The sequence below is a fragment of the Telopea speciosissima genome, chromosome 1 (genome assembly GCF_018873765.1).
Source record: "Telopea speciosissima isolate NSW1024214 ecotype Mountain lineage chromosome 1, Tspe_v1, whole genome shotgun sequence".
Lineage (NCBI taxonomy): Eukaryota > Viridiplantae > Streptophyta > Magnoliopsida > Proteales > Proteaceae > Telopea > Telopea speciosissima.
In genome coordinates, this window is record NC_057916.1 from 3088394 (window position 1) to 3111311 (window position 22918).

A 22918-nucleotide genomic window follows, 5' to 3' on the forward strand; every position below is an offset into this window, starting at 1 on the left:
ATTTTTTATTTAAATAATTAAGGGGTAAAATGGATATTTCACCTTTGGATACTAACTGTGCTTAACTTTTGGGGTGTCTGTGACATTTTGATCAAATATGATACATTTATGAGATATCACATACTTTTAGGGGGTGTCCATGAAATTTTCCCAAAAAACAAAAAACAAAACAAAACAAAAAGCGTAAGCTTTTTGGTTTTTATGTTCTTTAACTTTGCCCGTAGCACATCATATTAATCGCGTGAACCACATTAAATCTTTATCATCTTTGTTATATTTGTTTCTTCGTGTTTTTTTTTAATGTTTGCGTTAATTACGGAACTTCTTCCGTTTCTTTTTCTTTTGCTCTATTGGTTCTTTTGCCCTTTTTGGGTTAGTGGGGTGGGAATGGGCAAGCATGCCCAAATCCATGGCAATGTTAAACCGTGAACCCGATTGGACATAAACCCAACTTGGACCTAAATTGTTTTGTGATGCATCTTCTAAAGTCGCTAACCCATGTGTTTCGATAGAGCCAATGAAGAAGAGAGCCCTATTAATTAGGCGAATAAGAACAAGACATTCTCGAGTGAATATTCCCACATTGTCTCCATGGAGAATGGATCAACTACACGTACCAACATGTGAAGGTGAACGTACATCTTTGAGCCAATCACTTTTTAATTTCATTTTCATAAAAACCCCTCTTCTCTTTGTAAATGGCAAAAATAGGACAGGTGATTGGCTCTCATATGTACGTTCACCCGTTAGTATGTGCAGAGGAATCGAACTCGAAAGTGAAACTTAGGTCCCAAAAGGAGAAGAAAGAGAATGAGAAGAAGAAGAAGGATAAACATACCATGGAGGAGAAGAAATAGGGTCTTGGACAGCTTCCATGATGTATTAAGGGGAACCAAAAAACCAGAGGCAATGAGACCAAAAGAGAAGCAAGAAAAGGAGAGACAATGTAGATAAAGAGTGGTGTGCCAAGAACAAATCGCAGAGCAGAGAAGGGTGCATGAGAGTTTGGTGCTTGGTTGATTTAGTCTCTCATCACTAGAGACATGAAAGAGGGGTTGGGGCGGGTTCTTGTCCTACCCGATCTAAAAATGGGTTTTCATCTCAAATATCGAACAACGTTCTTACAATAGTTGGACTATAAAAATTCACATGTCGTGCAAAGAAGGTGGTATTGCCAGATTAAAGAATAGGAGAGGATGTTTATCCTTTTACCCTTTTGTTTAATATAATATAATTTATTTTTATCAATTTCCCTCTTCAAATATGGTTCATTCCCCGCCCAGCCGCCCCCTGGCTGTACATCCCTGTATGGCTGTATCTACTATGAACCGGGTTTGATTGTTTCGATATTTGAAAAGCATTTGCCCTAAAACCGTAGGTTCGCATATCGTAAGCTCGTAACACCACCCACGAAACAACCGCCATTTTTATAACTTCTCAAAGGGTGAAGAGGAGAAGTGGAGAAGTGGAGAAGAGGAGAAGAGAAGTGGAGACTGGAGAACAGTAGCACAGCAGAGAGTAAAACCAGAAGGGAGGAGTTCAGCTTCTCAATTTTTGTAAACCCGAGAGAAAGAGAAAGATAAAGAGGTCGACAAATGAGGAAGAAGGTTGACGAGCGAATCAGAACTCTGATCGAGAATGGCGTCAAGACACGGCACCGGTCAATGTTCGTCATCGTCGGCGATAAGTATCGCGACCAGGTCCATCTTTTTCTATTGCTTCCTTTCTTTGTCGATTCAATCTCCCCAAAAACATTGAAGAATCAACTCATCTTATTGGGAAATTAATTGTTTTCGTTCAGGTAGTTAATCTTCACCACATGCTCAGCAAGTCCGTCGTGAAGTCTCGGCCTACTGTTCTATGGTGCTACAAGGATAAATTAGACCTTAGCAGGTCCGAGTTGCATCCAAATTCCATTAGTATTTGCTTATCTCATTGATTGCTTAATGTTTCCACTTACATTCTTTCCAAAACATAAAATTTTCAACTCACTGTACCGTATACATCATACGGGATAAAATTTGAACAACACACTCTCATTGCGTTTGATGGAGCAATGGAGGTCACTAAGGCTACGGAAGAGTCCCTTCACTTCCCATGGAGCAGTTCATCTAAGCTGTTTCTACAGTGAAGCTTAGGCTTGTCAGCAGTTCTAATGAGTGTCTTAAAACACTTCTACTTTGATCAATTCAAATGGACTATGGTTCATCCTTATCCTTCTTGAGTTTGCCCCCCCCCCCCCCTCCTCTTTTTTTGTTGGGGGGGTGGGGTGGGGTAATGTAGATAGGCAAAGAATCCTACTAGAGGCCAAGCAACAGGATCTAAAAGGGGGCTGCTGGTTCGAATGGGCAGAATTAGGGTTTTAGGTCAATTTCTCGGGTTTAGGGTAGGGTAATGAGAATGTAGTTTATATGATAAACTAGGCAGGCTTTAGGGAGTTTAATGAGCTAGGTTTGGTTAGGTTTAAGAAAGATTTTAAATTTCAGAAAATTTAGGGTTAGGGTTTTGGGTTTTGGAAATAGAAAATGGAATGAAATTAGGGTTTGGGATGGGATTTTGGGGCAGGGCTTTGGATCGAGTGTAGGGGACAGTGGGAGGGAGGTTCGAACCAAGTTTGGGCTGGTTCTGTTGGCTAGATTAGGCTATGAAAAATTTAGGTTTTGTGGGGCTTTAATGGAGGTTAGGAGAATTTAGGTTTTAAAGGAGGGAAGGGGTTGTGGGCTAGGTCTAGTATAAGAGATGGTATGAGGGAGCTGTGGTCTGAATTTGGTTGAAATCTGATAATGGATGAAGGTTGGGTGAAGCTTAGATGACCTAGGGTTTATGGGAATCGATTGGGATGGGGTAGGTTTGGGTTGGAGGATTAGAAGAAGAAGGGAATGACTGAACAAAACTTACTGAAATTGCAGGTTCTTCAATGGCAGCAACTGAGAACGTAGAAGGATAGAACCACCTTCAAACTTAGAGATCCTCTCGGCAGTTACGGCGCAAGGAGTTGTAGGAAATCCCCCTACCCTTTCCACCTTGATAGAACCACAAGGATACAATCTCACAAAGAGCAGTAGCAACAACAATGGCGGCAGCAAAATTCTGTATTTTTTTTAATTCATAAACTGTGGGGAGCCTCCCACGATTTCCTTTTATTTATAATATGGCCATAGGCCAAATCCTAATTCAAACTAAATCCCTCCTTCATAAATCGTGGAAGGGAATGACTACAAGTTTACAAATAAGCTAAAAGAAAAACAAACCTAAGCTACAGCTCCCTAACTAAGCCATAATTTCAGGGTTGTTTCTTCTTCTTCTTTTTTCCTTTGGGTGTGGGCACTTGGTGCTGCTTTAGGGGGCTTGTGTGTGCAGATTACTGCGAAAGACCTTCTGAATGAATATTCATGATTGACTAATTTTATGGTGGTTGTAGTCACAAGAAAAAGCGTTCAAAACAGGTTAAAAAGTTAATGCAAAGGGGGCTACTGGATCCGGAGAAGGTTGATCCTTTTTCACTTTTTCTTGAAAGTGGAGGAATAAGATATTGCTTGTACAAAGATTCAGAAAGGATTCTTGGAAATACATTTGGCATGTGCATTCTACAGGTAACGCATAGTCTGCATTTTGATTTTGACACATCATCATTATTCTAAGATTACTCATTATTTTATCAGTGTCATGTGGTATCTTACCTTATATCAAAATTTTTCGCTATTCTTTTTATCACTATTTATTTAGGATTTTGAAGCACTGACTCCGAATCTGCTGGCAAGAACAATAGAAACAGTGGGGGGAGGTGGACTGATTCTATTGTTACTTCGTTCTTTATCCTCACTAACCAGTCTCTACACCATGGTTATGGTTCGTCTCGTATCCCTGTTTTACTGCAAAACCTTTTTGGTTGTTATTCTGATCATTGTGTTTATTATCTGTGGCCATGCTTTTATTAATGTGATGTATTTCTAGCTCCCTGATTAAATTTCCTTGCTGACTTCAGGATGTTCATGGGAGATTTCGTACCGAATCTCATTCCGAGGCAGCTGGACGCTTTAATGAACGTTTTTTGTTATCTCTTGCATCATGCAAAACATGTGTTGTAATGGATGATGAGCTAAATATTTTACCAATTTCATCTCATATAAGGTCAATTACACCTGTACCAGTTATGGAGGTAATCTTTTATCTTAAGTAGCTGAATTGACTGGAAATATTTTAGATTTAGATATGTTTTGTAATTTATATCTTCTATTTTGATGCCATGTTGGAAATTGCTTTCTTTTGGCCTTTATTAACTGATTAGGAAAAGATGCTTTTCTATTTTTCTTGGTTCATAGGACAGTTGACGATTAGGTATCTATCTGTTTTTTTTTCTGATTTGAAGGACTCAGAGGGGCTTTCTGAAGCGGAACGAGACTTGAAAAACTTGAAGGAACAACTAAACAACGATCCTCTTGTTGGTCCTCTGATTAAGAAATGTTGTACATTAGATCAGGTATAGATTGCCATTCTTTGAAATAAATGAAACTCTTATAATCTTAATCATGTTAGCTGCGGTTTGGAGAACTTTTCAAGTTTCACCTGATAGATATTTTGTGTTGAAGGGAAAAGCTGTAATTACATTCCTTGATACAATTCTGGATAAGACACTTCGTAGTACTGTTGCCTTACTTGCTGGACGTGGACGTGGAAAATCAGCCGCACTTGGCTTGGCAGTTGCGGGAGCTGTTGCTGCTGGGTAATATGCTTGAGTTAACAATGTTTAGTGTAACTTCTTTTTCTTTTTTCTTTTCCTTGGTTAATGATCGTGTTTCATTTTCTTTTAGGTATTCAAATATTTTTGTAACTGCACCCAGCCCCGAGAACTTGAAAACTCTGTTTGAGTTCGTTTGTAAAGGGTTTGAGACTCTTGGATATAAGGTAAACACCCCAGCTTTGAACTATATTGGCAGTTTTTGCGGTGTTGAGTAGGCTAAGTCTTATCTGTCTAGTAGGCAATGTTAGGATTAAGTACAACAACAACAACAAACTCAGTGTGAAACTGAGGTCTAAACAAGGGGGGTGGGGGGCTGAAATGGAGAGAGGGGGAAAAGAGGAATGAGGGATAAGATGAGTAATGGAAAAAAAAAAATGAAAAAGACAAATTAAAGGTGGAAAGTAAAAGAAAAATGAAAGATGAAAGTAAGAAGAAAGAGGCACAGCCCAGTAAGTCAGGAGAATCTCAGCTAGATGGGGTCTGCTACCTGGATCCTAGCTCTCCAGTAAGCTCTATCCGAGGTCATACTAGGTACAAGACCTAAACTATGCATGTCCTTCCTCACAACTTCTCCTATGGTCATTTTAGGCCTGCCCCTAGCTCTTTTAGCTCCTTCAATCGAGATCATATCACTCCTCGTTACATCACAGCTGGTAGGATTAAGTACATTAGGATATAAATACAATGTAGAAACACAAGTGTTATAGGAAGAATTGCGTTATAACTTGATAACAAAAATTTGAGTTTAAAATTATTTGATTTAAAAAATATACAAAATAATAGTCAAAGATATTTCAAAACAAGAAAATTTCCGAAGTATGGTCAATGAATAGTTTGTGTGTTTAATGTCTATGTTTCAAGAAGAAATATTATATTTTTGTTCACTAGCCGGTTTGCTTCTCATCCTTCTTATTTCAAATTTTATTTATTTGCAGGAGCATCTAGATTATGATGTGGTGAAAAGCACCAATCCTGAGTTCAAGAAGGCAACTGTGAGGATAAACATCTACAAACAGCACAGGCAAACAATCCAGGTAAACAGAAATTACTTAATTTCGCTTAACATGATTATGATTGTTCTACATATTTCATGATTTAATATCATAATGTCACATACAATAATTGAAATCTATCTACAAATAGGCTATGGCTTATCTCGCACGACTGAGTATGAGTTATTTATCTAAGCGTGTGTGAGCTGTGAACTCTTCTCCTCCTTCTGTTTTCTCCAAGTCACTATTCAAGGGTACCGTTCAGTCCCAGAACAGCCCCTTATCTCTTCTCTTTCTTCATTCTTTATTTCTTTCCCCATACAGGCTGCTGAAATCAACAAATCAGCAAGCATTTTTAACCTGTTTTATCAGAAAATAGTTCAGATCTGGCTTTTTGGAGCTGCTGATCTGATCTTTGATTCCTAATTTGGGATCTAGGTTGGCTGACTGCATGAGAAACATATTCTTGTTAACACTTTTTCCTTTTATCTATTTTTTTTTGGGGTGGGGTGGGGTGAACATTATAGGTCTATTTTTTGGTTAATGTTCTTTCCTGTCCCTTCTTTCTTGTTTAATCACTATCTTTCTCCTAACAGTATCTGCAGCCACATGAACATGAAAAGCTTTCCCAAGTTGAACTGTTAGTTGTTGATGAAGCAGCAGCTATTCCATTGCCAGTTGTAAAGTCTTTACTTGGCCCATATTTGGTCTTCCTCTCATCCACTGTGAATGGGTATGATTTGATCTCACTGATTTCTTTCATCTAGTATATGTGATATGTAGAAAAACATCTCTTTCCCCATAGATAACTTGCATTGTACTTGTAATCATATTAATATGTTTCCAGTTATCTTCTATTGCGGATGTCTTGATCGTCTATTTTGATCTTCATTTCTATTAACCGTTGAATGTGTTTTATGTTCAAAGCTATGAAGGTACCGGTCGCTCCTTATCATTGAAGCTTCTACAACAATTGGAAGAGCAGAGCCAGATGAATACTAAGAGTATTGATGGTACTCAATCTGGTATGAAAGTTATTTTCAGCTTGCTTTGTTTTGAGAACCATTTTGATTAAGAGATCCACAACTGTAAATAAGGCCTAGATTGACTTAAATTCTATTATTGGTGCAATTTTGCTGCTTCTTCTTAGCAGCCTGTGGTTGCCAACTAATTCTTTTCACTGTCGCAACAGGCTCCATGTCCACACATTTGTAGTAGTCATTGTAGTAGTATAAGGCAGTCATAGAAGGGTCTTGTCTAAGATATCTTATATTTTTAGCTGCCTCTTCCCGTTGTTTCCCTTAATAAAATTATTCAACATTGGGAGCATATCAGATCAATCATCTTTATGTCACTGCATTAGCTCAAAATCAATATTTACAGTTTTGGACCCTTTTTTTTAATATTATGTCTAACCGAATTATGTATTTCTTTTGTAACATTGTCCTTAAATTTTACACAGTTATCTTATTATGTTTGGATGTAGGGAGGGTTTTCAAGAAGGTTGAACTGAGTGAGGCAATCAGATATGCTTCTGGTGATCCAATTGAATCTTGGCTACATGGTTTACTTTGTTTGGATGTTACAAGCTCCATCCCTAATATCAGCAGGTTAGAATTCAAATATTGAGGATTTGTAGAAGCAATATTTTAAAACTGGACCATAAGGTGAACATTTTGACATGGTGGTCTGAAGTCAACCACCATGGCTGACCAGACAATGCTTCATGCTTCTGTGCACATTTTGACAAGCTCCATGCTTCTGTGAACATTTTTCCTGCACAGTCCAAAACAATCGAGACCATGGCTGTAAATTTAGGATTCACAAGTATAGCTGTTGCCCAGTATTGACGTCTATATTACAATCTATTTAGGAGCATATTTAGGTTTTCTTTTCTTTCCTCCACCCCCTCTTTTTGAGAGCCATGCACTTGGCCTGACAGTGGTTCAACTGCCTGTTGGTAATTCTTGTTGAAATGCTGATCTATAAAGGTCGATACAGCCATAAAACCCCAATGATCCAACTGTCAACTCCTGTCCAATTTGTAGAAATCTGATAGAAGATTGTGCTATTACTGTTATCTTTATATTTCCTCTATTTCTTGTAGGTTGCCGCCTCCAAGTGAGTGTGATCTGTATTATGTAAAGAGAGATACACTCTTCTCCTATCACAAAGACAGTGAGTTATTTTTGCAGGTAATATTGTAGTCATTTGTTGTTGAGCCTTTTATATATTCAATTTTTTTTCATTCATTAACTTATAGTTGCCTCTTCTGCTTTTTAATCCCTGCAGAGAATGATGGCCCTTTATGTTGCTTCTCATTACAAAAATTCTCCGAATGATTTACAATTAATGGCTGATGCTCCTGCACATCACTTATTTGTGTTACTTGGTATGTTTGTTCCAAAATTTATTTGCTTTGTATAAACAGTGTTTCACTTGAATGAACTCTAATTGTCACCTTATGTGCAGGCCCTGTTGATGAGTCGAAGAATCACCTTCCTGATATTTTATGTGTTATCCAGGTCTGTATCTATAATCTATATTTCCTCTCAAACAATTCTCTTTTCAGATAATTCTTCCTTCTCTTAAGTCTTAAACCTTAACAGCTACCAATCTCGCATGTGTTGCAATCTGTAATCACTGTAGAACTCCTGAATTGCTTTTTGTAATATTCTTGATATTATGACTTCATCTGATCCGTGTAAAGTGGCAATTGGACAGACTTATAATCCCATTGTAATTTAGCACCTATACTCTTAGTACAAGAAAACATTAAAAACCACATCGTTCGCATGTGGATCTGCCATAGTGCTATATAGTTGTTAGATCATGCAGCTTTGAGAATGAGAGAGATCCCGGAAGAAAGCCAAACTGTAACCTCTTTAATGATATGAAAGATTCTACAAGGCCTTTCTTCTCCTATTAGTTGTCCAGAAATCAATTGGTAGAACACCTTTCCAGTGGGCAAAAGAATTGAGAATATTCTTGAGCTATATCATAGACTCTCTGATACAGCATATGATAGCTACGGGATATCAACTTTAGTTAGTAGCACCACTACAATTTTTGAGTGTATATATGATTTACTAATTCTACATAGAATATAGACTATATGATGTGAAGCAGAGGTTCCAGCAGAAATATTTCTGCAGGAACAAAGGCTAAACCAGGTCCAGACCTGAGTTAACTTGGTTTGTTTTTTTTGGGGGGTTTCATATGGGTCTATTTTAGAACCAGCCAACTGTGTGGAGGGGTTTCTAGAAGGCCCCAGCAGTACAGCGGCCTGGAGAATTTTGACTAGGAGATTCTAGCCATAGTTTCTATTTTTTATTGTGATCCTATAGTTTCTATTTCTATTCTCTTAGCTAGTAATGTGGTTATTATGTTGAAGGTTATTATGTTGAAGTTTCTATTTTCTTTCCATCTTCTGTTTTAGTAACTCTCCCTAAAAAATAGAGAGTTACTAATTTTGTAGTAGTGCTACACTTATATAAATAAAGAGGAGGCCTCCATAATTGCCCATGAATTTACAGCCTACAGAATATTGCTATGTGCATGTGTGATTGTATGCGAGTGTGAGATGGATTCATGCTGTTAGAGACAGCAGCTCTTGTTGAGATTCTAAGGTGGAGATTGGTGAGAGGCCATCTTCTAGTTGGTGGGAGACAACATATCTTTTATTCTTTCCCAGTTCTTCATCTTCAAGTTCAGTCTTCATTCCAGCCCTGGTTCAGACATCTTGTGATTTGTAAAATTTTTACTACTTCAGTTTCTTTATTAATACGGTCTATTCTGGTTGCTAATATTCCCATTTGAGTTCAGTCATCATTCAAAGTTGCAGACCAGCATCACAGACACCTTTTCTAGGAGATTCAATGGTCCCTAATTGAAGGAGAACACCTTGCTGCCATGGGTTACTTAGGCTTGTTTTGACTGCAGAATTGTTGCCTTCTTCCTCACCTTCTATTATTAGAAGCTACCAAATCAGTTTCTGGACTCTTCAGCATATTAGACTTCTGATCACAGCATAATCAACCTATTGTTCTGCACAAGGAATTTTAGGACTGAGGATCACTATTTTGGAAATTTACTATAACTCACCATCTGGCCATTGGATTGCCTCCGAATTTTGAGATGAACCATTAAATCAAGGAGATTTGTCCCTCCACGAGTACTCTTACAAAATTTGTTGTTATCATTTATCAATGAATGGGATTATCCATTGGCTGGGGGAAAGAAAATGAACGAAAAAGTGAAAAAAAGTGCAGGCAACATCCTTTTGTGTTGCAGCAGGAAGTTAACAGAGACAAAAGAGTAGTGGGTAGCATGCCTGTTTTGTTGCCGCTCTTGGCACTTCGTGCTCTTCATGAAATCTTGCTGTTTGAATTTTCATCACTTTCTTCTCTCCACAATTTGGGTCTTATATATGAGAGACTTTTATTAAGGGTGGTGCTAGAATAAAATCCAGGATCTACAACCAAAGTGATGCAGTATCTAGGCTCCAGTAGCAATGCTAGGAGATGAATAATAGCTTGCGGTTTCAAGAATTTCAGAATTCCTAGTCTCACTGGGAATCCAAATCCTAGTCTACTGTGGATTTCTATTCAAGTAGATTTCTGTATTCAGTTTTTCCCCCTATTTTGATTATTTTATGTGCCTTAGTTCAGGCTGGATTAGGAATCTACAAGCCAAATCCTGTTATAAATTGTTTTACAAACTCCAAACATAGCTGGAGGTTTTTGAGTTGTTTTAAGCCTTTTATTGGTCAATTAAGTAGGTGGTTTGATTACTAGTTGCATAGTTATCAAGGTGTCGCCAAGGCGTCGCCTAGGCAACGCCAAGACATCCAGGCTCCTTGGGTGCCTAGGCGGGCGCCTTGCCGCCTTGGTTTTAGACCCTCTCCAATGCCATGGTCACCTTGCTGCCTTGATAACTATGACTAGTTGGTTTAGGCTATTTCTAGTCTTATTTCTAGTCATATTTTGAGAGTATATATATATTTAAGTAACCAGCCATTAAGGCACAGGAATTTGATGAATCAAAGTTGGCTTTTTGCCTCCATATTCTGTTTGGATCAAAATTCTTATGTCTTTCAAAATCCTCTCAGAGGCTACGCCTCGCTGATCAGCCATCCTCAACTGTGATTCAGGATAGCTTCTGTGAGATGCAGAAGCAACCCTTAATGAGATGCTAAGGTAGGTTGGTGAGATTCCAATCTAGTTTCAGGTGAGAAGCTTGGTCCATATACTTCTTCCTCAATCAGGTTAATAAACAGAATTTCTTCTCAGTTTATATGTATGTCATACCTGGTTAAATCTGAACTTTCCTTCATCAATACTCCATAGAATTCAGATCTGGTTACACATACAGTAACTGCATCTCATGCTTTACTAATTCACTGTTTCAAAATTTGATTTGTTGCTGATTCAACTTTAGGTTGGATTCTTGGTTCTATCTTTCTTTGAATATCAGATTTTGTTCTTGTTTCAGATTGATACTTTGCTCTTATTACTGATACCTGATTGAGGGTGGACCTTGGTGCAACGGTTAGGTTGCTCCATTGTGACCAAGTGGTCATGAGTTCGAGTTTCTGGAAACAGCCTCTCTGCGAAACAGGGGTAAGGCTGCGTACATTATGACCCTCCCGTGACTGGGTACACCCTTTACTGATACCTGATTGCTGTTCTGATCCTTTGTTAGTTGCTGGTTTAGATCTTTAAACTCCAACTTCACTGTTGTGTTGGAACCCTAATTCTTGAATCCTGTTGTTAATAGGCTAATCCTATAACTCCAGATCTGACCATCAGATGTCTGACATATTTTGAGGAGTTATTCCTGTCTAGATCAGAATCTTGGTTTGAAAGTTTATTTTCTCATAAAATCTGGTTCTGTACTTCACTGTGGTTCTAGATATTTCTGGAGTTCTGAAACCTATCATCAAGGCTTTTAGGAACCCACAAAAAGCGAGCGCAAGTGAAACCGTATTTTGGATTCATTACAGAGAATGATAAATGACACTACACTTTGGACCTGGACATCCATCCATGTATCATAGAATGGTTCAAGATCTTGGTTTCCCAAGTTTCCGAGACGAAACCTATATGTACTACTGCATCGACCAGGTTTCGAAAATATTTCAGAAATTTGGACCAGTTTCTACCAGCCCATTTCCGGTAGTTTGGACCAGTTTGGACCAGTCCATGACATGTCGAGTTTTGCCAAAAACAAATACCAGGTTTTGACCGGAACCTGGGAAATCTCGGTTTCCTGGCTGGTTGAAACCGGCCTTGAAACTGAGATTTAGAACCTTGTATCATAGTATGTATGGAGGTCACCTCTTTTGTTTTGCACACGACTTGATTATAGATATGGAAGCTGCTTCACCTTATGCCCATCGTGACTACTAAAAATGTAAAGCAATTTAAGTCAGATGTAAGGGAGAACAGTTATATCTTGTAAATCTCAATAGGTGATTAACCTTACTATTCAGATCTAGTACCTATCTATTGTGCTATTCCTTTTTCTTCCCTCACCCACCCTTGCTTGTGTTACATTTTTTTTTTCTTTTCGTATTATTATTTTGCAATTTATATAATGTTTCAACTGCTTATGAGACATGAACACTATAAGAGACCTTCAGATTTTTCAATTTATTTATTTATATTTGTGTAGTATTTATATAGTGTTTTTATCATCTTTTATGCAGGTCTGCCTTGAAGGGCAGATATCTCGTAAGTCCGCGATGAAAAGTTTAAGTGATGGTCATCAACCCTTCGGTGATCAAATACCATGGAAATTTAGTGAACAGTTTCAGGACACAGTTTTTCCAAGCCTTTCAGGTGCTCGGATTGTGCGTATTGCTGTCCACCCAAGTGCAATGCGGGTAGATTTTCTGTTTTCTCTATTGTGTTCTTAAATATCCTTTTTCAAGCTTGTAAACCTTTTCTGATTTCTTGTAGCTTGGATATGGTTCAACCGCTGTGGAACTTCTGACAAGGTGCCTTCTCAACTCCAGATCCTTTTATTATTATATCCAATAGGCACAGTTAAGGACTTATGATGGATTCAATTAGGTCTAGGGATGTTTATAACCCTCACTTTGCATATGATGATCACATTTTTTTTGGATGGGTGATAGTGATCTCATATTTGCTCTTTGGGCTACAGAACACAGTTCACATATCTGCTAGTTCATGTCAAAGTACAAATTTGTAGGAGGAGGTTAAAATAATTTATGTATGCATTTACTATCCATTTCTAACAATTAAATTTGTTGAAGTTTCCTGCACCAGAGAAGCAAGGATAAATTAAAATAACAGATGTGTTTTTTCTCCTCTTACATACATATTACACCTTTACCTTGCATTGTTTTGGAAAAGAGGGCATTCATAGTTTTACTATCTACAGGTACTATGAAGGACAGTTTACTCCTATATCTGAGAACGATGCTGAAAGTGTTGTTGACAAGTTTCATGTCAGAGTTACAGAAGCAGCAGAGAAGGTGCATTTTATGAATAAGAATTGATGGAATGTGAAAATTTCTAGTTTACATCTTTCCAGTGAAGTTTAGTTCACAAAAAGTTCTGCATCTTGAAGAGGCCTGAGTGTTGTGAATTTTATGAATAAGAATCAATGGAACATGAAATTTTCTAGTTTACATCATTCCAGTGAAGTTTAGTTCACAGAAATTTCTACATCTTGAAGAGGCCTGAGTGTTGGGTAACCTGCTGGCTGCGACCCTAACAAATTAATCTGATTGCTGACCCAGATATGTGTCAAAACCCAATCAAACCACTGAACTGACTGGTCAACTTGATGCAACCATTTAGTCTTGACTTGGAGAATTATATCTTCCAGTTTCATTCTGCATTTGTAGCTAGGTGATATCACTAAGTCGACTTGCCTAGCTGCAGTTCAACTGGACTGGATCAACCTGCCATGTTGACTGTGTAGTCTGAGTTGACCATCAGATCAGGTTCTGAACAAGGTTATCAAATTGTCAAGCCAATATCTGGCTGCATCAGCCTCTTGATGCAATGTATTGACTAGTCAATGCCTAGGTGATGACCTCTTGACAACAAAAGAAATATTATTGTCAAATGACTGGAGCCTGAACATGTACCCCTTCTCCACATTGACTGTAAAACCAAAACCGTAATTCTGATGAGATTTCATTTATATTCCCTTCAGGCTTCAGCTGACTTGTGATGCCAAAAGAGCGTTAATGGAAGCGAGCTTTTATTCCCTTTGGTAGACCTGATGATGTCAGTCGACTAGGTTGGCTAGCAACTAAAGTCATTGAGTGCTCACCTCTGACCAACTTGCTGGTAGTCCTGGACTTATGCATGAATCAGTCAGTCTATGCTGCTAATGCCTACGCTAAGCTTGCATGACACTTCAAGAACACTGGTTCTAGAACATTGGTCTACTTAGACTGTAAAAGTTTGCTTTTAGATGTGTTTTGTGCAGAAGAAGCTGTTGCAAAATTAGTAAATCAATTATAGTCATAGTTGTCACAGTGTATAGGCGACCCAAGGCATTGGAGAGGGTCCAAAAGCAAGGCGACACCAATAAGCCGCCCGCCTAGGCGCCCAAGTTGACCAAGGCGCCTGGATGCCTACACAACTATGATTATAGTATGGCCAGTATATGTTTTGAATTCATATCTGTTTGCTATTGCACGATTAGGCACCTTCCGAACTTCAACAACTATGGGCCTTCATAGGGCTTGGAAAACTGTCAAAGATCTTGATTTTGGTATCCAAATCCCCTTCCTTTTTTGCCTTAATTCCCCCCCCCTTTTTTTTTGGGGGGGGGGGGGGGTTGGGGGGATCTAAGACCAATGCTGGTTAATTGGATCTTTATTGTTCTACAAAGTAGATCTATTTTTTTAGAACTTCTGGTTGAATTCTTACCACAAGGAATTATTTCTTTCCAGGTTTCATTGCTAGAAGAAAATATAAAGCCAAGAGTGAATCTTCCGCCTCTGCTCGTCCATCTTCGTGAACGACAACCTGAAAAGCTCCATTATATTGGTGTCTCTTTTGGACTTACCATGGATCTTTTTCGTTTTTGGAGAAAACACAAGTTTGCACCTTTCTACATTGGCCAGATCCCAGTTAAGATAATCATACTTGTTTTGTCAAGGGGAAAGAATTAGTTTGTCTTTCACTAGATAGTGGTTTTGGTGATATTCTCTTTAAAAGTTGTGATTGAGATGTTCTATTCTGATGTAACAGAGTACTGTGACTGGTGAGCACTCCTGCATGATTTTGAAGCCTTTGAACAATGATGACATAGAAGTTAGTGGCTCAGATCAGTGGGGCTTTTTTGGTCCATTTTATCAGGGTGAGTCCATTCTGGAGAGGAACAAATTTGGTTTCTATTGCCAGTTTTTGCCATTGGGTTGCTTAAACTAATTTGTTTCATGGACTATTTCCAGATTTCCGTCGAAGGTTTACCAGACTACTGGGTTCTAGTTTTAGAACGATGGAGTACAAACTTGCAATGAGGTCAGTGTCTGGAACTTTCCCTTCTTCAGATGTTATTTGTATCGTACCTACTAATTTTGAGTGTAATGTTTTAGCATCTTGGATCCAAAGATCAACTTCACAGAGAAGGATCCTGGGGTATCCACTTCAATTGAATTTGTAAGGTCGCTGGGTGAAATTATGTCCCCTCATGATATGAAACGACTGGAAGCTTATACAAACAATCTCGTAGATTTCCATATGGTAAGATTGACACTTGATTTTTTTCATCTATCTGAATGTAAGTTGAGAACTTGAGATGCTAATGCTTCTTTCTTTTGAATGTAAAGATAATTTTAATTACTGAAAAATTGGTGGAACATACGTTCATAAAATCATAAATGGTAAATAGTGTTGCAATGTTATTAATTATTCTCATTGAGTTTTCAAAAAAAAAAGTCAAATAAGGTTGTGTACGTTGCCATACAGACCTGAAATGACTAAGAAAGGTTCACTATGCTTTATAAAAGCCCTTATAGAGTGTACACATAGGGAAATGATTAAGTTAAGCTCTATTAACAAAGAGTATGCTTCCCAGTTTCGTCAAATGACTGGAGGTGAGGTATCTCAAAAATGTTTGCAATTGGAAGCCCATAAAAAGACTTCCACCTTTGCTCTTCTAAAGACCACATTATCTGGTTCTGCTATTTTTTTCAGGGCCTTTTTTATTTATTTTTTGTGTACTTGAAGCTATAGTTGTGGAAAACACAAGTGAACCTTTCCCCTTCTACGAAGGTACTGACTGTTTCTGGCCCATAGTTGTCAAGGCAGTGCCTAGGCACCTTGTTGGTGTTGCCTTGGTTTTCCCCACCTCCACCGCATTGGGTCTGTATGGCCGCTGAAAAGAAACAGTTCTGTTGATTTTTTGTTTTTGTTTTTGTTTTTTGAATAAATTTGGAGCAGAACATGTATGTGACGTCAGGTGTGTTTGTTGGTTATTGGAGAAATTGATTTGATGTTGTTTATGAAAAACTGAAGCACAAATTAGTAACAAAAACCAACCCAATAAACCCTACTCTCTCTACTGCCACCACCACCACAGAACAGAAGATATACTTCTGTTAATATGAATTCTGTACGTGTTTTTGTTCTTTTTTAGTGGCAAAGATTTTTTTTTTCAGTTTTACCATACAACATTTTTTGGATACAGAACTATTCCAAATGAACAGAAACACAAAAAAGTATTACTGACTCAGAAATACTAATTTGGAATAGAAATGTTGCCATACACAGCCCTAGCCGCCTTGACAACCATGGTTCGAAAACTGTCCGAATTTCGTTTATAATTCGGTAGTTTCAACATTTCCGAGACGAAACAAGGGGCGAAACGAAATAAGCTTTGTTTCGCCAAAATATCTCTCATTTTGGTTTGCCCCCTGAAATGACCAAGCTAAAATCATGGGAAAAAAAAAACACTTTCGGCGAATATTTGGTATTTCTCTCGTTTTAGTTTGACAGAAACGACAAAATGAAACGAGTTTTCGAACCTTGTTGACAACTATGTTCTGCCCATAACTGCATCTTCCAATTAGCACCTGAGTCATTAGCATCCTTCCCCAACTTAAAAGGCAGAGTGGCAGTTGCTGTAGTTTGTCTGTGTCTCAGACCACTTTTCCAGGGTAATAGGCATACCTTAGGCAAACAAAACACTCTATTCAAGGGATGTTCAGCCATTAACATGCTAGTCATGTTTTCAAAAAAGAAATTAAATAAATACCTCATGTACAAAAGATTCATTTGGCCTAAGGTTATTGTGTTTAAAGAGGACAGCGGGGCAAACATGGTATTGATTTCTTTGAAGAAATATGGATCTTTTTTTTTGGGGGGGGGTTTGAATAAAAAATTCATAGCCAAAAAGGAGAGAAAAACAGAGACTCCCCAAGAAAGGGGGGGGAGAAAAACAAACAAACAAAACAGCAAAAACAAAGCCCCACCCTCACAAAAGACAGAGGGGGAGGCCCTAGGAAACAACAATAAGCCTATTCCTAGGAAAGTCAGCACACCAGAAGGGGACTACAGATAACTTGTTTCTAACATCAAATTTGGATCTTGATGGATCTGAAATTAATTTGAGGCTAATTTATTTCATCCTCTTGGTGTGCTTGTGCAATATATGATGCGTGAGGTTTGTGTATAAGTATAGTAGCAAGATCATGGAGATATACTCCGAATGTGGTTTTTTGGGTAAGTTTCCCTTGCTTATTGAGATGCATCCTAATGTGATTTCTGGAGTAAATTCTGCTTTCTTATTTTTCCTTTTCTCATTTTTAAGACACATGAAGTTTAGAAATACTGATAAGTATGCATACTTGAGAGATCTAATATTCAGTATGTTCAAGATATTTGATTGAAATACACTGAGACAAAAGAAAGGAAGAAAGAAAGAACGGAAAGGTGTTGCATGTCATTTTTTAATGACTTTTATTGATTTCTTAAGAATGACAGAGGTTTTGTATTTTGTAGATCCTAGACCTTTTACCACTTGTTGCTCATCAGTATTTCCAAGAGAAGCTTCCAGTTACTTTATCGTATGCTCAGGCTTCTGTTTTACTATGCATGGGATTGCAGAGTCAAAATGTAACTTATTTGGAGGTCTGTTTGCATCCTACTAATGTTTGATTGAAATACTCTGTTAGTAAATTATCATGATTTGATTCCTTCTTAGAAAGTATATAGGGATTGGGTTTGCTAGATGGTACACATAACTAAAAACTCAAGTAGATGAGTCTTCTACATGGCTGCTTTGTTGGCAGCCCAAATGAGACCATAATTTTTGCTGTGCCACTTTCTCTTTGTGTGGTAAGCGCCGAAGCATTATGCTTTGTGGTAAAATAAAGTCCCGTTCTCAAGCCATTTCTTCAATTAAAATTTAAAGTTGAGGGCAGAAATTATGAGGAAAACCAAGTTCCAGACTACCTCGTGGGTGAACAATTTGATGTGGACTCAAAAGCTTGACATGTGCCAAATCAAGGTTCCCCTATCTAATTGATTGTCCAGATGATCTATACCAAAAAAAAAAAAAAAAGTATTTTCCAGATGATTTGCTATTAGATAGGGGACCATCTGATAAGTCACATTTTCAAGTTTCATAGTCTACATTAGTTATATGGCCTACCAGTCATTGCATGTTTCACTTTGTACTGTAAAAAAAAAAAAGAGCTACCCAGTGCACAAGGCTCCCGCTCCTGCTACTGCAGGGTTTGCAAGGGGCAATTGTATGCAGCCTTACCCCCTGCTTCACAGGAGAGGCTGTTTCCAAGTTGGGAACCTGCAACCAACAGGTTGCAATAGCGCAACTTAACCATTGTGCCAAGGCTCGTCCACTTCACTTTGTCCTGTAACAATTTTGTTAATTAAAGTTGCCAAAGAAGATGGGCTTTATTTTTCAATATGGTGAAGAACCTTTATACTGAAATTGACCATGAGTACAAGGTAAATCATCGAACATATGGGCCTTTTTGAGGCTGCCAAGTAAGCCATGTGGAAGATTCCTTGATCATATAGATTTCTTTGCAAGTTTACTAAGCAAACTTGTGGGTGTCATGCAAACCAGCCAGTGAAGTTGACGCAGTTAGACGTTGGATTAATTAGGGATTGTTAGTAATTTTTCTTTCCTTTATTTTGTTCGTGTCAAGAGATGTAGTAGGTAGGTAAAGTCCAATTAGATTTGAATTTGTTTTCTGTTTTAGATAGAGTTAGAGCTTGTTTCAGTTGAGTCCAAGATAGAGTCAAATTCTGAGTTAGACTTTGAAAAGGATTGTGGTTGTTGAGTCTTTATATATTCTTGTGTAACCATCTTATAGACAGGTTTTTGAATGAAAGTAATTTTGGGCTGCTGTGAGCTGTGCTTATCTCTCTCCTCTGATCTTCTCTCTTCTTCTTCTCTTATTTCTCTCCTCTCCCTCCCTGTTATTCTCTGTTCTACCAAAATCCTGCAACTACTGACACCTAAAGGCTGAGGGAGACCGTCATTGATCTCCCCTACCTTCCTTCTGTTCCTTTTCATATTTTGGGCGTAGATTACTACACCAGAATCGATCCTAGCCCCCAAGTTTCAGGTCTTTGATCTTCTCCTGTTGTAAAAAATCGACTCACCAAATCTAGTTCTGCAACTTGTGCCAGATTTGGTTGCATTGGTGTATTTCAAGCTTCAGCTCCCCTGTTCTCTACTCCACGATTCTAATAAACTTTATTTCTAACTTTGTTTCCCACGTTTCACCCTTTTTTTAAGATAATTCTGTTCTGTCCCATGTTTTATATTTGCTTCCAAGTATGTCCTTGACAAATAAATACTAATCCCTATCAAGTCCTCTCTTCTCTACCTACCAATTTAACCCTTAGAAAATTCTGGTTACTACCAGATTGCCATTGCCCTTTTATTATTTGGACTTATGTTAATTTGGTGGGCCCATAAGCGATCCGAGTCGGGTTTTGGAACCCCATATCCGCATCTGAAGTACTCTTAACACATATTTCTAATTTGTTTTTTCAGGGACAGATGAAGTTGGAAAGGCAGCAGATATTATCACTGTTCATAAAAGCAATGAAAAAGTTACACAAGTATCTAGACAGTATTGCATCTGAGGAGATTAAGTCAACTCTGCCTCGAATTAAAGAAGTAAGTAAAGAAGTGGTGACCATGAAACCCATTTGTTATCTTCCTGGAATTACTGTATGAATATAATAAGTGGATTGAAATTATTGAACTGAGGCTAATTGAGTATGATAAGCCATCCCATTACCTCAGTTGTCCAACATCGTGATTTAGACATCTTGGGTAACTTTTTTTTCTAAAATTAGGATACATCTCCTACTTTAACTGAATGCATTTTTCAGAATTGTAACAATTCCATTGGTGTTCTTATATGCATCTGTACTATTTTTTCTATCCCTTTAAGTATACGAAAAATGGGAGCACTGACTAACATTGCCATGGATGATGCCATTGCTTGCTTGTGTCACTTTTTTTCTCTAAAGCTTATAAATTGCAGTGAAAGCTATGTTTCTTCGACTACCAGTCAAGCCTGCAGTCCAAGCTATTTGATGTTAAATATCCCAGAGTAGTTACTGGAGAACACTAATCAAGAAAAAGTTGCTAAACTCACCCCTGCTAGTTCTCCTTTTGAAGTGTTAGCGCATCCTAATATTTGTTTGTGTAATACTTCACTAATGCTTTCACTTGACACTAATCAATTGATAATGAATCATTATTTTACCACAATTGTTAGTCCCCTTCCCCTAATCCCCACAAAATAAATAAATAAAGATGGGCAACCAATCTTTTTTGGGGTGGGGGTTGTGTGATTTCCAAAGCCATCATGATCACAGATTTCTGCAAGCCAATTTGTTCATCTCCAATCTATGTCAATCCTATGGACACTGAAAAGGCTTGTCACTTGAGAGTCTTGGAAGTTGCATTTCAGGTTATCCATTGTCACAGTTCTTTGGAGTCCTATAATGCTGCAATGATGTTCTAGTACAACAGATGATGGATTGTATCGTTTTTCAAATTTGTTCATCCATACATGCTGACCTACTTAGCTGATTCCTTATTTTAGGCAGATTGCGTTCTCATTGTTTGCTCGTATTGAAACATTTTGGTAGGTTGGGAGGGCTAGGTGTGGAAATTTTTATTTAATTCCAAGTATAATTATTCAATTTTATGTTCAGGTTGTTATGTTACCTCATGATGTGTCAGTCGATGATGATCTTAATGATGCAGCGAAGCAAGTAAAGGTGTGTTTTATGTTTCTTACACCATTTTGCATGCTTTTATCTGTTCTTTTGTTCCGTCTTCTCTTTTGTGTCAATCTTATTTTAAGACCATATGTAGGCCAAGATGCAAGCTGAAACCGAGAATTTATTGAATCCGGAGTTTCTACAACAGTATGCTATTGCGGACAGAGATACTGATTTTGAGAATGCTCTGCCAAATGGGGCAGGGAAGATACCCTCAAGTGGTCTTATTAGCATCAAATCCAGTAGAAATAAAATGGAGAAGCATGTAAAGCAGAAAGAAAGTGATAGTGGAAAGAAGAGAGGGAAGAATGACAGTGGGTTCAGATCAAACAAAAAGAAGAAACCTTAAATCTTTGGACTGTTCCGCTAATGAGTTGATTGATAAGAGCAGATACACCAGTGTTGGCCTTCATTTGTGCCACGTTGGCCTGCTACAGCCAAACACCTTAGGATAAAGGAGAGGCGCAGAGGCACTATTAGTGTTATTGTCTGATGCAAAATATTTAGGTTATAATTGAATTAGCGAAAGATACGAGATCCAGTTTTGGAACAATGGTGTTTGGGGATCGGGATAATTTCATTCTGGCATTGCTTTTCCTTGCCTATGCTTTCAGATCAATGTAATTATTCCTGTATTGGATTTTGCTAATATATTTCTGTTGTAGTACTTTATAATTAGTTCCGAGTGTTTCACGGTTTCATGATTTTCATCAGTTTATTTGATTCCCCCCCCCCCTCCCCCCTCCCCCCTCCCCCTCCCCCCTTCCCCCTTCCCCCTTCTTCTATTGTCTAACAATTCACTACTAGAAAAAAAAAAGGCTTTAGCCACAGTATATTTTACCATCGCTAAAAATCCAAAAACTGTGCTAATGCTACTACATATAAGTTGAGGTAAATGGGACGGGTTCAAATGAGAAGATGATTGTTGAGGCAAATGGAGAGGAGTTAGAGAGCTTGTAATGTGTTGAGAGTGAGTTGCATTAACAGGGTTTGATGAGATAGGAATGATGTGGATTTGGACCATTTGGTACGGGTGAGTAGGGGTGCGTTGTGAGGATATGGGTTCGGGTTGAGCTTGGGTTTGCCTATTAGGGATGGGAGGGGTAGAAATAGATATGTGATGGGCCGGCCTAACTGAGTTGAGGTGGGGTCAGACAGGGCCACTTGAAGGTGGGGAGTTTGAGTTCAAAATGGACAGCTGATTCAAGCTTTTAGAGAGAGAAGAAGATTGCTCATCACGCGGACTGGAAAGGTGAGATTTCCTATATTTTCGGTTTGGGATTTTAAGAAATGGAGGATATATTTTTTTTTGGGAAAATTACACGATTAGCTAACTCGCCCAGGTTTACGGTTGAAGCCCAAGGGAAAACCCCGGTTACACGAAGCCTTTCCCCCCCTACCCCGTGTAACGCATTTTTTTTATTTATATAACCTCACTACGTTAAAGAATGATCATTCTACTAGTCACAAAACACAGTTTTCTACATATTCCTCCTGGTTTTTCTCAATTATCTTCTGATTTCACCACGGAAGAGCTCAGATGGTTTCACTGGACCGAAACTTTGTACGCAAGAAGTGAGGAAAATATCAATGTCTGTTGCTCACATGTCAAATTTTAGACCAATCCAATAAAATTTGTCAGTGGCAAAACTATAAGTTCAGTCATATGTGCCTATGGGCGCGCATATCTCCATGGGTCATTGTCATTTCATACCACCTAAGCAAGTCATAACTGAATTTGCCTTCACTATTGTATCATCAGAACCTTCTTTGACATGAAACTCCATCTGAAGCAAGAGTAATTCTGCCTTTCCTCCTCCAGTCGGTTGTATCAGTATTGGTTTCTGTATTAGTCTAAGCCCATACCAATAGTGATACAAATCAACTGCTTTGGGCCAGATCGGACCATTTTA

General features: G+C 38.2%; 1 protein-coding gene across 1 annotated transcript; it reads left to right on the forward strand.

Annotated features, from left to right (window-relative positions):
• Positions 1-1523: 1523 nt before the first annotated feature.
• LOC122641099 (RNA cytidine acetyltransferase 1) lies at positions 1524-21649 on the forward strand. The gene is made up of 26 exons (XM_043834419.1): positions 1524-1700; positions 1802-1893; positions 3422-3593; positions 3727-3849; positions 3986-4159; positions 4370-4480; positions 4590-4723; positions 4812-4905; positions 5677-5775; positions 6330-6466; positions 6661-6758; positions 7220-7343; positions 7841-7928; positions 8026-8125; positions 8206-8258; positions 12443-12619; positions 12696-12733; positions 13144-13237; positions 14675-14854; positions 14976-15084; positions 15179-15248; positions 15323-15470; positions 17730-17858; positions 19759-19884; positions 20937-21002; positions 21100-21649. Exons 1-26 carry the CDS (start codon positions 1596-1598, stop codon positions 21352-21354), a joined length of 3096 nt encoding a protein of 1031 aa, XP_043690354.1. The 5' UTR covers positions 1524-1595; the 3' UTR covers positions 21355-21649.
• Positions 21650-22918: the final 1269 nt, after the last annotated feature.